Source organism: Zonotrichia leucophrys, chromosome 20, assembly GCF_028769735.1.
Source record: "Zonotrichia leucophrys gambelii isolate GWCS_2022_RI chromosome 20, RI_Zleu_2.0, whole genome shotgun sequence".
NCBI classification, from domain to species: Eukaryota; Metazoa; Chordata; class Aves; order Passeriformes; family Passerellidae; genus Zonotrichia; species Zonotrichia leucophrys.
In genome coordinates this window covers 13,181,791-13,197,258 of record NC_088189.1, presented here as the reverse complement: position 1 = coordinate 13,197,258, position 15,468 = coordinate 13,181,791, and the positions used below count along the sequence as shown (strand labels likewise).

General features: G+C 46.7%; 1 protein-coding gene across 1 annotated transcript; it reads left to right on the top strand.

Annotated features, from left to right (window-relative positions):
• Positions 1–1,860: 1,860 nt before the first annotated feature.
• EIF2S2 (eukaryotic translation initiation factor 2 subunit beta) lies at positions 1,861–14,501 on the top strand. Its single transcript, XM_064730089.1, has 9 exons — positions 1,861–1,991; positions 6,323–6,506; positions 7,408–7,511; positions 8,488–8,623; positions 8,901–9,001; positions 9,817–9,965; positions 10,788–10,844; positions 11,254–11,339; positions 14,027–14,501. Exons 1-9 carry the CDS (start codon positions 1,977–1,979, stop codon positions 14,200–14,202), a joined length of 1,008 nt encoding a protein of 335 aa, XP_064586159.1. The 5' UTR covers positions 1,861–1,976; the 3' UTR covers positions 14,203–14,501.
• The last annotated feature ends 967 nt before the right edge of the window (positions 14,502–15,468 follow it).

The window sequence follows — 15,468 nt, the reverse complement described above, 5'->3', positions numbered from 1 at the left end:
AAACCTAGAAAAATGACATTTTATTGTGAAGATGGAACAGGCTGCTCAAAGAAGTTGTGGTGGCCAGATCCTTAGAGATAATCAAAACCCAGCAGAAGAGCTTGAGGAACCTGTTCCCACTGCCCCTGGATGAGCAAGGAGCTTGGACCAGATACTCTGAGAGTCCCTTCCTACACCCACAGGTCTCCAATTTCAGGGATCACACAGGCTGGCCAACCAACCTGTACCCACACAAGCTCACCAAGGTCAGCTCTCTCTTCCAGCTGGTACATGACACCTGCCTGGGGGCTTTAAGCCACTTATTTATTTAAATAGTTTAAACTATTTTTAATTATTTAGGAGTAATTTCTTCACAAAAGGGGTGATTAGGTATAGGAATGGGCTGCCCAGGGAGGTAGTGCAGTCACTGTCCCTGGAAGTGCATAAGCAAAGACTGGATGTGGCACTCAGCACCATGACCTAGTTAATACTGTGGTGATGGCTCATAGCTTGGGCTTGATGATCTCAGAGATCTTTTCCAGCCTAATTGATCCTGTGATTCTGTATTTAAGAGTGAGGAGAGGCTCCCTGCCATAGGAGCTGATTGTGTCCCAGGAGCCTTGATCTCCAAAGGTATTTCACCTTATTAAAAAGCAGAAGAATGTACATTCTTAAATACAAAAAAGCCTTCAATGTTCTGACAATGGGGTATTTACAACAGTATGTCCCATTAGAGACATCAAGGGCTCACTTTTAGGATATGGTGGAGATCTCTGTTCAGAGCAGGTCAGGAAAAGCTCAGCAAACAAAGGAGACTTGCTGAAGGGAATGCCAACACCAAGAGAGAACAGTGGCACAGCTGGAGGCCTGTCATTAGTGGTGGCCCCCAGGATTCACTCCTGTGCCCACTATTGTAGAACTTGCCCATCAATGGCTTGGATGAGGCAGTGATGCCTTCCCATGAGGGTCACTGTGCATCCCCTCAGAGGGATCTCAGCAGGCAGAGAGGAACCTTCTGAAATCCAGCAAGGAACAGTCCCAGGTACCTGCACAGGCTGGGGCCAACCTGCTGGGAAGCAGCTTTGTGGAGAAGGACCTGGGGGTTCCTGGTGGACAAGGAACTCTCCACAAGCCAGCAGTGGGTCCTTGTGGCCAAGGGGGCCACTGGGATCCTGGAAAGCACCGGGAACAGCATTGGCAGCAGGTCAGGGAGGGGATCCAGCCCCTCTGCTCAGCCCTGAGAGGCACATCTGCAGTGCTGGGTCCAGCTCTGGCTCCTCAGCACTGCAGGGGCAGGAGCTCCTGGAGCTGAGCAAGGGCCTGGAGCATCTGGGTGCCCAGGAAAGGCTGAGGGAGCTGGGGCTGCTCAGCCTGGAGAGGAGCCCCAGCTGAGAGGGGCCTCAGGCCTGGCTGTCCCCGTGTGCAGGAGGGGCAGAGCAGGGCCCAGGCTCTGCTCCCTGGGGCCCAGCGACGGCACCAGAGCCACGGGCAGGGACCGATGCCCAGGAAGTTCCACCTGGACAGGAGGAAGAAATTCTTCCCTGTGCAGTGACCGTGAACAGACTGCCCAGGGAGGGCGTGGAGTGTCCCTCACTGGAGACATTCCAGAACCGTCTGGACGCAATCCCGAACGATGTGCTCTGAGATGGCCCTGGCGGAGCTGGGATTTTAGACCAGCTGCTGCCCGGTGGTCCCCTCCAGCCCGCTCCGTGCTGGGACACGGAGCTGTGCGAGCACAGCAGGATCTGGGATTAATTTCGTTCCGTTCCGTTCCGCTCCTATTCCGTTCCCCGCCCCTCAGCGCCGCCCTCAGCGCTCCCGCCGCCGCCCGGCGCGTGCGCAGCGCGGGAACGCCGCAAGTCGCGCGAGGCGGCGCGGCGGGCGCGCGCAGGCGCGGGGCGGGGCGGGCGCGCGGCGCTGATGCAAGAGCCGAGCACGGACTGACCCCGCGGCACCGAGCGACCCCGGCTCCTCCGGCCCGCGGCCCCGCCGCAAACATGTCCGGCGACGAGGTGAGACCCGCCGGCCACCGCCGCTGCCGCCCGCGGGAGGGCCTCGCCCGGGGGCTGCGCTGCGCCGCGCCGGGGCCGCCGCCATGTGGGCGCCGGGCCTGAGGCCTGCGGCGAGCGCGGCCTCCGCCCTGCGTGGGGCCGGGGCGGGCGGGGGTCCCGCCGGGCCGGGGCTGAGGCAGCGCGGGAGGCGCAGGCCGGGCCGGAGCGGGGCCCTCCTTGCCCGGAGCCCCCGCGGGTGTGTGTGCGGCCGCCGGTCCCGGCAAGGCCCGGAGCTGCCGGTGTGCTGCCGGCGGCCGCCCTGGTGCGGAGCAGCCGGGGAGGGAGGCAGATGGCACCGCCACCGCTTCTCCATCGTGTTCTGCGCTCTTTAGCGAAACGCAGCCTTTAGGAGCTTTAATATCTCGGGTTTTAACCTTGAAGCCGAATAGCAACATCTGGGCAAATAATAACAAAACGTTTTCCGGGTCCGGCGGTGTTTATCTAGGCACAGTACCGGGGAAGTTTATACATTCGTGTCTGAGAAATTTTTCAGTTGTAAATGCCCTGTGTTGGCAGCTTTGCTGGCCTCATTTCCATTGCTCTCATGGGGAAAAGGAAAGTTTTCCGTGTGTGAGGCGCTCATCAGGCTGGTGTAGCCCTTGGGAAGCTGTGTATCTTCTCTCTGGTGTTGTTTGAAATACCTGTGTGGCTTGTTTCCTTCAGAGCAAAGTGAACACTCAGGCCTTGCAGAGAGACTTGTCCTGCGTCATAAAGGAGAACTGCTGTAATTAGGACTTATTTTAGGGCTAGCTGTCACTGACTTACTCAGCTGCTTTAACATCTAGAATCAGTACGTTGCATTTTTGTGCCTAGATGTGTCATGGGAGCTGCAGTTCTCGTGCCTGGGCTGTTCTCTGCACTCAGGAATGCTTGCATCAGGTGCTGTCGTACTCAGGTGATCACAGGGCCACGGAACAGTTCATGGAGTGTCATGCTTTGAATTTAGTTTGTATCAGTAAAACTGCTTTTCTTGCATAGTGGATTAATTTCACATTGAGGTGATTGCTGGGATCCACAGTGAAGCTGCACCCCTGGGCTGCTTTATGTGACAGAGAATAAAGCTGATGGCAGATAACCCAGTGGAGCTGGCACTGTTCCTCAGGCTGGTGTGCACTGAGTGCAGGTGCCTTCCAGAGCTGCTGGGTCTCTGGTGCTGGGAGCCAAATACTTTGATATTGGTGTTAAGTTGGTGAAACTTTTTAAAGCCTGTGAAGTCAAGGAGGGTGAAGCCATACGAAGACAAATTAACACTGGAAACTGGGATAGATGGTAAGAAGTTCGTTGTGTTGAGCTGTAGCTTAAGGTTTTCAGAGTTGTGTATGAATGAAACTCATTGCTGGGAGCATCCCTGAGTGCTGCCCAGAGCTGGGGCACAGCAGGAGCAGCACAGGCCCAATTGTGGGGAGCAGTGGTCTGTTAACATCTGTTCAGTTTGTTCAAAATCCTACAAACTACATAATCCTGCTGAAGATCTAGAAGTTCTTTAAACCCTGCTGTTTTGTGAAGCTTCAGGCAGTAACAGTAGAGAGTGCTGTGCTTTGACACATTGAAGTGCTGCTTGGTCTTAAGGATTTTGCTCCTCACCCTGGACATAAGGCAGTGTAAGGACACCTGAACTGGCTTGATCAGGGCAGGGGTGGTGTCTGCCTCTTACACATGCCTGTGTTTATTTAGACTAGGGAAATCAGGTTTATTTGTGACTTCTGTTGGAATCCCTGCCATTTCCCACTGTCACAGCAGTTCAGAGCTTCATTGCCTTCAGTCTTGAGTTGCATTTGGTCTGTGAAACTTTGATTTTGTTCCCCTCTCTGTTCACTTGCTAATTTTCTGTAAATTGGGATTTGGACTGTGTAGGCACTTGCAGTAAGGAGCAGGTATATGGAGATGGATGTGAGAAGGAACCATTGGTCTACAGAGGAGAACACCCCATATGGGAATTTGGCTCTGAGAGCAGGAACAGAATGGGAATTTATAATTTTTTTCACACAGGAAAAGCATCCAGGTTTGTTGTGTTTGTGCTGGGGGCTGAGGTTCCTTCAGTAAAAAACCTGCAACTTTGTAGTTTGTCAGCACTAAATGGTGTCATAAAGTTCAGACTGAGCCAATGTGCTGAGCAGGGAAAAGGAATAAAGAAAGTTTGGAAACACCTGCCTCAGAGAGCCAGAGCATGAGCAGCTGGGTTATCAGGCTGGTTCATCTATGTCGTGACTTGTTAAAGCAAATGTGACCTGAGGCTCCTGCTGAGGCCTTGTTGAAGCCCTTGGTGAACAAAACATTTCAGGCTTAGGCCTCCTCCTCCTCAGGATGTGGAGTGTGCAAGTTCTGAGTAGGTGCTGGGTGTGCAGAAGCCTGGCTGGGGTGGCCCTGCTCAAGGCCACGGGGGTTTGATGCTGATAACCAATCTCCTGCATCCAGGAGATGTCGTGGTGTGTCCAGCTCAGTGTGGCCAGGCTGCAGACACTCTGTCTCTGTAGACACAAGAGATGCTTGTGGGGGTTCCAGTGTCTTTCCTCCAGAGATGCTCATGGTGTCCAGTGTCTTTCCCTCACATGAGTGCTTATGGTGCTTCAGATGTCTTTCTCCAGAATGCTCTATGGTGGTTCCAGTGTCTTTTCCCTCACAGGAGATGCTCTATGGTGGTTCCAGTGTCTTTTCCCTCATGGGAGATGCTTTGTGGTGGTTCAGATGTCTTTTTCCTCACAGGAGATGCTCTATGGTGGTTCCAGTGTCTTTTCCCTCACAGGAGATGCTTTATGGTGCTTCAGATGTCTTTTCCCTCACAAAAAGAGTTATTTGGGGTGGGTGGGCTGGTTCCTTCTTAGAAGCTGTTACATCTGATTGAGGCATGATCTTAGGTTTGTCTCACATGAGACAATCAAAACCTCTTCAGAGTCTTGGAGAGCATCTTGCTGGAAGTGAGTCAGCCCCTTGTGCTGGATCCCAGGCTGTGCACTGCCATGCAGGCAGCTCTCCTGCTGTCCCAGCAGCCTGGGGAGTCCAGGAGGAAGCAGACATGGAACCAGTTGGACGTGCTGTGATTTCTGTGCATTGCAGCAGCATGATTCACACCACTATCTATGGAAGCAGCAGAGAAAAGCCCTCTGGCTTTCTTTTGAGGATCATTCCAGCACAGTGTGTGCAACTAAAGGCCCACCTCAGCAGCTTGAAAGCCTCAGAGGCCCTGGTGTATGTGCAGGCTTTGGGGATGTTGTGCTTCAGACACCCAGAGCAGTTTGATGCCTTTGGTAATGCCTGTGTGGAACATGGATGTTTCAGAAAATGGCAAGAATATCACAAGAACAGCAGGTGTAGGAGAATGAGAAGTGCAAGGAAAGGTTGTGTTGTGGGGAGAGGAAAACCACCAGACTTCAGGGGGTAGCTGGGCAACAAGGTGTAGAACTGCTCCGTGGTGTAGTGCTGGTTCTTTCCTGAGTGAGGGTGTTCATGATGGTGAAGTACAGCTCTGTGAGAGCATTCTTCCATTAGTGGACAAGGAACATCAGAGAAAGTGTCTAAAATGATTGTATTTCATATACACTGTGGTGTGGCAGTCCAGGCAGATGTGTGTAACAAAGTGACCAGCTGGGATGGCAGCTTGTGTCTGAAGTGAAACAAAAAGCTTTCATGTGTTGGAATCAATCCCTCAGGTCTGCAGATGATGAATAGGTTAAAAGTGAGTCTGGGGTTAGTGCCTTCACAGCCAGACAAGGTGAGTTAAGCTGCTTTGCTGGCTAAAGAGCTCATTAACAGCTTTTAATCACTTGGTGTCTGAGGTTCAGTTTCCCAGTCTGGGGAGGGAGAAGGATGAGACCATTGCCATTTCAGTGTTCAGAGCTGGTGCAGGTCTTGCTCTATCACCAGGCCCTTCTAGGTTTCCTCCTCATCCAGAGTGTTCTTATTCATGGCAAATCTTGCCTTGAATAAATCTGGGAATCAATGTGTCTCACAAGTGGAAGTGATATGTGATCACACCATGCGCTTTGGTGGGGTTAAATTGTCCTCTGTGTGGAGTGGTGCTGTATTACTGCAAAACTGGAGTCCATAATGGTCAGAAAAGAGAGATGGTAGCCAGTCTGTCAGACAGCCACAGCTTTAACATGTTTTCAGCTGCACTAATAAATAGGTGGCAGGAAACTTGGACTGCAGGAAAAGCAGCAGATGCTGTGAACTCTGTGAGTTTTCCCTTGTAATTGACACAGTTGAGGTTGAAGCTGAAGAGCAGTTTGGGAAAAGTTATAAATAATAAATAGGGGATGATTATTGAGCTGCTAAGGAGCTCTTGACTTTTACAGATGATTTTCGATCCTACTATGAGCAAGAAGAAGAAGAAAAAGAAGAAGCCCTTCATGCTGGATGAGGAAGGAGGAGGAGACCTACAAGCAGAAGAGACTCAGCAATCAGAAACAAAGGAAGTTGAACCAGAGCCAACAGAAGACAAAGATGTTGAAGCAGATGAAGAAGATAGCAGGAAGAAAGGTAAAGTGAATCCATGTAGATAAACTCTCAGAGGTGCTGTTTGGAGGCTGCAAGCCCAGTTTCAAGAATTTGGCATCCCAGAGTAGAACACCAGAGCCTTGGTGTGTTCAGAGATGTGTGAGTTGTCTCTGCTGCCTGTCTGGAGGGCAGCTTGGCCTCTTGCTTGGAATCACGTTCACAGACACCACCAAGCTCCCAGGGGCTTATGGAATTTGCAATTTTCCAACTCAGTCCTTTGTGTAAAGCACTGAAAAGAGACTCTCTAAAGCAGTGTGAAGTTTTAAATCTTCCACGTGTAATTGTTGCAGTAATTCCACAATTATGGCTCTTTTTCATTTGAACAACTAAGCAATGGTGTGAATAAAAGAAACATCATTAAAGGAGTTCCTAGTGTTTGGACCATTCTGAATGTGATAACCACAGTGTTTTTTGGAATCTTTCAGTAAGTGTATGATTGTGTATAAAACCTTGCTTCTTAAATTGAGCCCAATGTAATTTCAGGATTACCTAATTCAGAGTGCCATTAACTTAAATCCAGTTTGTTGCTAAATTGGCTCCTGCTGCAGACCAAAGAAACTGTATCTTCCTCCTGCACTTCTCTTTTTTTTGTCCAAGCATCTCTAATGACAAAAGTGACTAATTTATCTTGTGCAGCAGAAAGAAAGATTGAACATTTAAAGAATCAAAAGACACAGTGAGAAGGTGCAGAAACTAAAGCAGTATTTGGGGGCAGAGGGGAATGATCTCTTCAAACCTGAAGGATATCCACAGGGGTTACACATCATTGCTCATATGTTATTTTTTGAAGTTTTAAAGATTTGGATGTCAATTAGAGGCCTTAATGTCTGAACTGTTTCTACAGTTACCCTTCTTTAGGCAATCCTTTGGTTTTGTTTTTTAGATACAACAGATGACTTGGATGATTTAAATTTCTTCAATCAGAAGAAAAAGAAGAAAAAAACAAAAAAGATATTTGATATAGATGAAGCAGAAGAAGGTGTAAAGGTTTGTTTACATAACTTGACTATGGCTGAAAATTCTCTTGCTTCCATTTTCTTGAGATTGGCAGTGCAGGAGTTGTCTCAAGTCTGTCATTGTGTCTTGGTGCAGTTCATAACTGAACTTTACATGTCTTTCATTTTTTTCTGATGAACATGTTGTTCCTGCCTGGGCTGTTTGTCCAGAAGTGGGAAAACCCTGCCTGCTCTGCACAAAGAGCAAGTGATTCACCAGTCTGCAGGAAGAGCTGCTTAACCTCAAGGTTAATTGTCTTTTGGGGTTAGAGAGATAACTGGATGTCAGAAGCCACACACAGAGCAGTCCTCTGAAGGCCAGCACTTGAAATGAAGTGCACATATCTGCCAAGAAACCTGTTTTCACTCTGGTGTTTTCTTTAGAAAGGATTGGCTACTGTGCTGTGTTCCAGAAGGTGTACAAGATATTTTTACTCTTCTCAAGTTTTATTCCAAGTAGTGTTTTTGTATCACATGTCAGTGTAACTGGCAAGCCCAGAGAGCAAGAGGACAGAGAAATGTTATGTTATGCATAAACCTCCTTTTCAGATTCTGCCTTTTGGGGGAAGAAAATGTTCCTCTGATCTGCCTCAGAGGACAAAATACTTGCTCTGTGTTCTTTCAGTGTGCAGAATTGTGATAACAAATTAGAGTAGCACAGCTTTGCTTTCCCTTACTGCTGCCATGAGGGGTGTTCTGTTCCCTGCTGTCCTCAGATGGCTGCTGCCTTTAAGTGCAGTCTGACCTTGTTCCTGGCTAGAAGTTCAGCCAGAAGGTGCAGATCTGGCCCTGTTATGGCAGTAGTGCAGGGCATAGAGCTCTCTTCAACATGCTGGAATTCCAGTCCTACCTGTTGGCTTTCAGGGCTGTGGTGGGTGTCAGCAGCATTCACCCCTACAGTGGGGTTATTGCTGGTGCTGTTAGGGCTGTGGTTTACATGGATAAACTACAGTCTTGCTTCTTTGCAGGAATTGAAAATTGAAGGAGATGTGCCAGAGACAGTAGAACCTGAAGATGACCTTGATATCATGCTGGGCAATAAAAAGAAGAAAAAGAAGAATGTGAAGTTTCCAGATGAAGATGAGATAATGGAGAAGGATGAAGGTACAAGTATAACCTAGCTCAGTGAGATGGTGCAAGTGAAATGTAGTCCACCTTGTATGTGAATAAGTTCTGTCCAAATGCCTTTTTTGTTCCAAAATTTATCAGAAAAATGTTCTCTAAAAGCACTGTATAAATTTCCCATGAGTGCTGGTAGCCCTTTTTGACAAAGAGAGAACACTTGAGTCCACATCTGAGTGAAATTTTCTCCTGTGTACCTTTTAGAAAGCATGAAGTTAAATAATGTTTCTTAATTAATCCCTAAAAACTTTCTTTACAGCATTTGAGGATGAAGATAGCAAAAAAGATGATGGAATTTCTTTTAGCCTTCAGTCAGGACCTGCGTGGGCAGGCTCAGAAAGGGACTACACATATGATGAGGTAATGTTCCAGAGACTTTTAAAACATATTTTCCATGTTCATCTGCATCAGTAGAGCCTTATGCTCCTATTTCCTATTTCTGACTTCAGAGTGAAGGACTTGTAGTGAGAAGCTCATGAGCAGAATATTAAAGGCATATAATATAATATAATATAATATAATATAATATAATATAATATAATATAATATAATATAATATAATATAATATAATATAATATACTAACTATAATATACTACACTATAATATATACTAAATACACTATAATATACTATACTATAATATATATACTATAATATACTATAATAATATAATATAATATAATATAATATAATATAAATATAATATAAATATAATATAAATATAATATAAATATAATATAAATATAATATAATATAAATAATAAATGAAATATAACAAATATAATAATATAAAATTAATAATGTAATATAATAAATATAATATAAAATAATATCGATGTAAACAATAAATAAAATATAATCATATAAAAATAAATAATAAAATATAATATAAATATAAAATAAAAATATAATATAATATAAAAAGGCATCTTTTTTATCACAGTAACTTTCACAGGGGACAATATTGGTTCAAACCTCTGCCATGGGCAGAACAAACCCTGGGGGAAGCAGTGTTGGGATTTTGCATTGATCAGAACACTTTAAATGTGTTCTGAACAGCTGGGGAAATGCTCTTGGGCAAAGGTGGTCTGATACTCACTGTGAGTGCTGTTAGAGGTGAGGTGCTGTGAGGAATGGCCAGCTCTCACATGGCTGTGAATTCTTTCTTTTGCAGTTGCTCAACAGAGTTTTTAACATCATGCGGGAGAAGAACCCGGACATGGTGGCTGGAGAGAAGAGGAAATTTGTCATGAAGCCCCCGCAGGTTGTGAGAGTAGGGACCAAGAAAACGTCTTTTGTCAACTTCACAGATATCTGCAAATTGTAAGTTTCCCCTTTGGGTTTCCCAGGAAGAGCAGATGGATGCACTGCTCTGTGCTCCTGTAGAGTTTTCTGGCAAGTGGCAAACCAGGAGTGGAAGCTATTTCAGTCAGGGAGCTCATTACATTTCTCTGTGAGAAGATATTTCTGAACATGATTTCTTGAGATAATTTCTAATTTTGTATTTAAATTACAAAAATGGTACATGGGCTGAAACTTGGTGAGTTCATTGGGTTCAAGCAAGTTGGGTCACCAGTGACATTTATGTGCAAGCCTCGAGGAGAAGGGTGGGAAAAGTTCTTTCTAATTTGAGCTGACTACAAATACTGTTCTCTTGGTAAATGATGTGGACTCCAGTAGGGTTTTCCCACTGTTTTCTGCAGTGATATCTGTCTTAATTATGCCATGTGAAGGCAGCTCTGTTCTTTGTGAGCACTTTTGGGAATGCAGATCTGATGGGTATCAAAAGTGTGCCAGAAAACAAGCCTGGTGAAATCCTGCTGAGGACCTGGAACACTAAGGGGAGTTGTTAATGGTAGCTACTAATGTTTTCTCAGGGGTTGGGACAGTAAGAATGAAAAATCTTTAATGGAAAACTTTTCACTAGTTGCTGTAATTTTGAGTTGGGGACAGTGGGAGTTTTTTTGTGTGAACTGTTCAGGTTTCTTGTGTCCTCAATAATTGTGTGTGTGCTCTTGGTGCAGACCCCTGGCACTGCTCCCTTTGAAACTTTCTCCCTTAAATTGGATTTACCCTGCCAGTCCTGTATGAATACCAAATTTCTCTGAGGGGAGAAGGTTAAACATTTCCTTACTTTATTTTCAGATTACATCGTCAGCCAAAACATCTCCTGGCATTTTTGTTGGCAGAATTGGGTACAAGGTAAGGCTGCTGGGCTGTGTGTGTGTGCTCAGGATTGATATTTGTCAAATATAACATTTTTGGGGTTAGATCTGTATAGATGGGCTGGAACATGAGGGGTTTGCTCCCTGCACTTCAGTGCTGTGCTGGGTGGTTGAGGAGAGAACATTTTAGTGAGGAGGCACAGAGGGAAACTCCAAGTCCAAGTCTTGTTCACTCCCCTGAGACAGACAGGTGAGGGCTGTGCCTGGGCAAAACTTCCTTTAGGAAGTAGCTCTGAAGTACCTCAGGATTTTGCATTTTTTGTTCCTACAACACAATTCTGTCTGTGCTCTTCTTGAAGAATATATCCTTGTCTTGCTTCATGTTCTTGATTTGTTTTACTGCTTCACACTGCAAATCAAATAATTAATTTTCTCTTTTCTATTAGTGGTTCAATAGATGGTAACAACCAACTGGTAATCAAAGGAAGATTCCAGCAAAAACAGATAGAAAATGTCTTGAGAAGATATATCAGTAAGTAGAACTCCCTTTCCCCCTGCAGATTTCTCTCAGCCCCTTGTGATGCCCATGGGCCCCAGCTGTGTGCCCACCATGGAGGAGGCTCAGGAGCCACAACTTTCCTTTATCATGGAATAATGCAAATACAGGTGCACTAAAGCAGGCCAGGGAAAGCAGCATTTGAGAACTGCTTGTTTTCATCTGAGCCTCATATCTTGGCTTTGCTGAGGACTGTGGAAAACAACAGTAATTGTTGATTTTGCAGTCTGTTGTACTCGTGAATTGACAGATGCAGTGTTAAGATAAGTTCTGTTTAAATGCCTTTTTTGTTCCAAAATTTATGAGAAAAATATTCTATAAAAGCACTGTATAAATTTCCAATGAGTGCTGGTGCCCCTTGCTGACAAACAGAGAAGATTTGAGTCCACATCTGAGTGGAATTTTCTCCTGTGTACCTTTTAGAAATCACATAAGCATGAGGTTAAAGAATGTTTCTTAATGAATCCCAAAAACTTTTTGTGCCCCAGCTGGTCAGAGGACTCAGATTGTGTCACAAAGCTCCTGCTTTAGTGCTGTGTCAGTACCAGAGCTGCTGACACCTCAGCAGAGGAGCTCAGGGAACCCAGTGGCAAATCTGTACAGGTTATTAACACTAAAACAGTGTCAGTGCTTAATGTACCACAAACCTCCTCTTGGTTAACCAGGGTGATTTTACTGCTCCCAACCAGCCCCTCTGAGCTGGTGGGTGTGTTTGAGCAGTGTTTGCAGGCAGCTGTGCAGCAGCAGGGACCCAGATTACTGGAATAGTATCCAAGAAGGTGAGAGGCCAGGCTGGGAGAAGGATTTGAGCAGAGATGTTGAGCAGAAATCAGTGGCTGCACAAGAATGCAGCAGTTCAGATTCAGTCTGGATGGAGAGCAAACTGCAAAGCCTCTCCAGCTCCTAAAAGAATTGCTGGATTTTCTCTCTGAGCTGTTGCTGCTGTGCTGAAGCTCAGTGCCTTGTTGAGGAGCCAGGTCACAGGGGGATCAGGACAAGCCTGTGGAAAAGGTGAAAGGTGAAAACCTTTCCTGGATTTTGCAGCAGTGCCAGCAGCCCCACGCTGGAGTCTGCAGGGGCTGCATCCCCTCAGTGTCCATGGGAGCCGCCAGGGCTGGGCTGCACCTGCCTGGCCCTGCCCTTGCTCTGCTCCCTGCATTTGCAGCACAGCTGGCAGTGCACAGCTTGCTCTGCTGACAGGGCTTTGTCCACTTTGGACAACTCCAATGGCTCCAGTTTGGGTGTGGTGGTGTTCACAACGGTCCCAGGACGAGGGAAGTGACGAGGATTTGACTCCATGTTTCAGAAGGCTGATTTATTATTTTATTATATATGTTATATTAAAACTATACTAAAAGAATAGAAGAAAGGATTTCCTCAGAAGGCTAGCAAGGAACAGAAAGGGATGGAATGATGATAAAATCTTGTGACTGACCAGAGAGTCCAAGACAGCCAGACTGTGATTGGCCATTCATTAAAAACAACCACATGATATTCGAATTAAATACCAATATAACCGGATGGGACGTGCCTGGGCTTATCTGGCCCTTGCTGCTTGACCAAAAGGTGGCAATTGTGGTGTTTTCACCTGAGACACTTTTGGCTGCTTGGGTGTGTGATGTTTCACCCCACAGACACTTTTGGCTGGCTGGGTGCTGCACTGGGCCCGTGGGGACAGGTCCAGGCCTGCAGGAGCTCTGGTGGTGCTGGGATGGAGCTTCCCCCCATAACAGGGGCTGCTCCTCAGGTTCCCCTCTGCCAGAGAAGCTTTAAGGCGATGGTGAAGGAAAGGAGTCGGTTCTGATGGAGGGTTTGGATCCAGAGCTTTATTCTGGCCCACAGGCCTCTGAATGCAGCACCAGCTCCAGCAGAACTCCCTGAGCCCGTGGTTGCTGCTCCTTTAACCCCGGGGAGAGGGGCAGGGAAGGGGCAGGGAGCCACCAAGCAGGGACAGGAGGGGAGGGACAAAGGGACAAAGGACACCTGGATGGCCCAAAGCCCCCCAGGGGTAGAGGGCATCCTGTGAATCTGCCAATCACTCGATGCCCTTCTGAATGCCAGGACTGACAGACAGTGCTGGGAGGGGAAAGGAGAGGGGACTGACACACCTGGGGAAGAAATCTACAGGGAGAAACCTGAGGTATCTGAGGCAAACCATGACATCACACTGCCAACCCCATGAGACCAATCAACAATGTACCTGTTGCATTCCACAGCAGCAGATAATCATTGTCTACATTTCATTTCTGAGGCCTCTTGGTGTTGTGTTATATATCAAGAGTTCCACTATCATCATAGTGCAAGGATTCCATATCACCAGAGCTTTGTACCTTCTCGATGTTTCTGGTAGGCAGCTCCTCTAAGCACTGACTGTTCTGGTTCTTGCAGTAACCATCTGACTGCAGATTCCAGCAATCCACTGTTCTTACTGGCTACAGGTGTGGCCTGTTAAGATTAGGAGCAGGCCTGATGTTTAGTCATTGGTTCAGCTGCAACTCTTTGGGGGATAAGATTACCTTCATGTACCCATACTGTATCCCACTACATCTCAGCTTCTCAGGAGAAAAAATCCTAGCGAAAGTACTTTTCCTAAAACACACCTGTGCCAGTTGTGGTTAGTAGCTAAAGCATTGTGGTGAGCAGCTGTCCCTTTGTCCCTGCAGAGGAGTACGTCACCTGCCACACGTGCCGCTCGCCGGACACCATCCTGCAGAAGGACACGCGGTTGTACTTCCTGCAGTGCGAGACCTGCCACTCGCGCTGCTCCGTGGCCAGCATCAAAACCGGCTTCCAGGCTGTCACAGGCAAGAGGGCACAGCTCCGTGCCAAGGCTAACTAGCTTTGCTAACCAGCGCTGCAGTTGGCAAAGTGTTCTGGGGAATGGGACTGGACAGGTTTGCCATCCGAGTGGATTTACCGTTGTATTAAAGCGAGGTTGTAAAAACCACAAGAAATTTTGGCTTTTGATTGATTGGTCTGTGAAATCCTTGCAAGATGCAGATCCTCAAGCTGTTCACATACATTTGCTCATTGAATATATTTTACCAACTGTAAGGAGCGTGGTGGGAAAGGAGGTGCTTTTTAATCCGTTCAGACTTCTGTAAAAGATGAGATGAATTAAAGATACTATAACAGTGAGTGTCTTGGATTTGGATTTTTCCTTCAGTTTCCTCTTCAAACACTGCTGGGAATGGTTGGTGTGTTGTTCTGCAGATCATGTCACTGAGCTATGTCCAAGACCCAGAATGAAGTTTTAAGATAAAGGTTATTTTGCTTTTACATAACAGGCTTGTTTTAGTTATGCTGTCGTGAAACAGAGAAACCAGGCACAGAGTGCCAGGGCTGACAGGCCAACATGAGCCCTGCTCCTGCTTGTACAGCCATGGGTGCCTTGTGCACAGGCTTACTTAGGCAAAAATAGCTCTGAGACAGTTCAGGCACCAGGTTGGTGCTGAATCTTAACACAGAATCAGTAAACTGTACTGTAAGTTTTCATAGTGTCATAGTACTAAATTTTGCAATTTCTAATAGAGAAACGTTTATATTTCTGAAGTCCTGCACTCTTCATCACTTTAAAAGAATCTAAATGCAGCAAAAAAACAAAAAAAAAGTAATAGGTCTAAATGTCATTGTATTGTGGCTGCAACACGGTCTTCTATAAATCCTGAATTTGCAGGAGCCACTGCCAAGTAATTTGGGTTCCAAATTAACACTTTTTGCTTCAGGATCTTCCCATGCCCTTCCTGTGCTGGCAGTGCCAGTGACCTGAGGGGACACCTGGTGCTGTCCTCGCTGGGATTTGTGCAGGAGTTCTTCCAGCTGGGGATGCAGTGGGAGTGAAGGATCCCCCTGGGTGCAGCAGGGGGGACAGTTGTCACCTGGTTGCCAAAATGTGCCAGGGGAGGGAAAGGTGCAGCAGCTCAGGGCCCCAGCACAGCCCTGCGGGACGGGAGCAGCCTCCTGCCCAGGGCAGCTGGTCCTTCTGAAGGCAATACAGCAAACACCACTACTTGAAGGGTTTCTACTAAGTTTTAACCTTTGTATGTTAACACAGAGCACAGTATTGCTGGGGAGTCACTCACTTGCTATTTGAAAACTTTGACAG

Bases quoted from the DNA above. Each gene is read 5' to 3' on its own strand.
- EIF2S2 (XM_064730089.1), top strand. The intron at 7,512-8,487 runs GTTTGTTTACAT...GCTTCTTTGCAG, and splicing joins AAGCAGAAGAAGGTGTAAAG to GAATTGAAAATTGAAGGAGA. The intron at 11,340-14,026 runs GTAAGTAGAACT...TTGTCCCTGCAG, and splicing joins TGTCTTGAGAAGATATATCA to AGGAGTACGTCACCTGCCAC.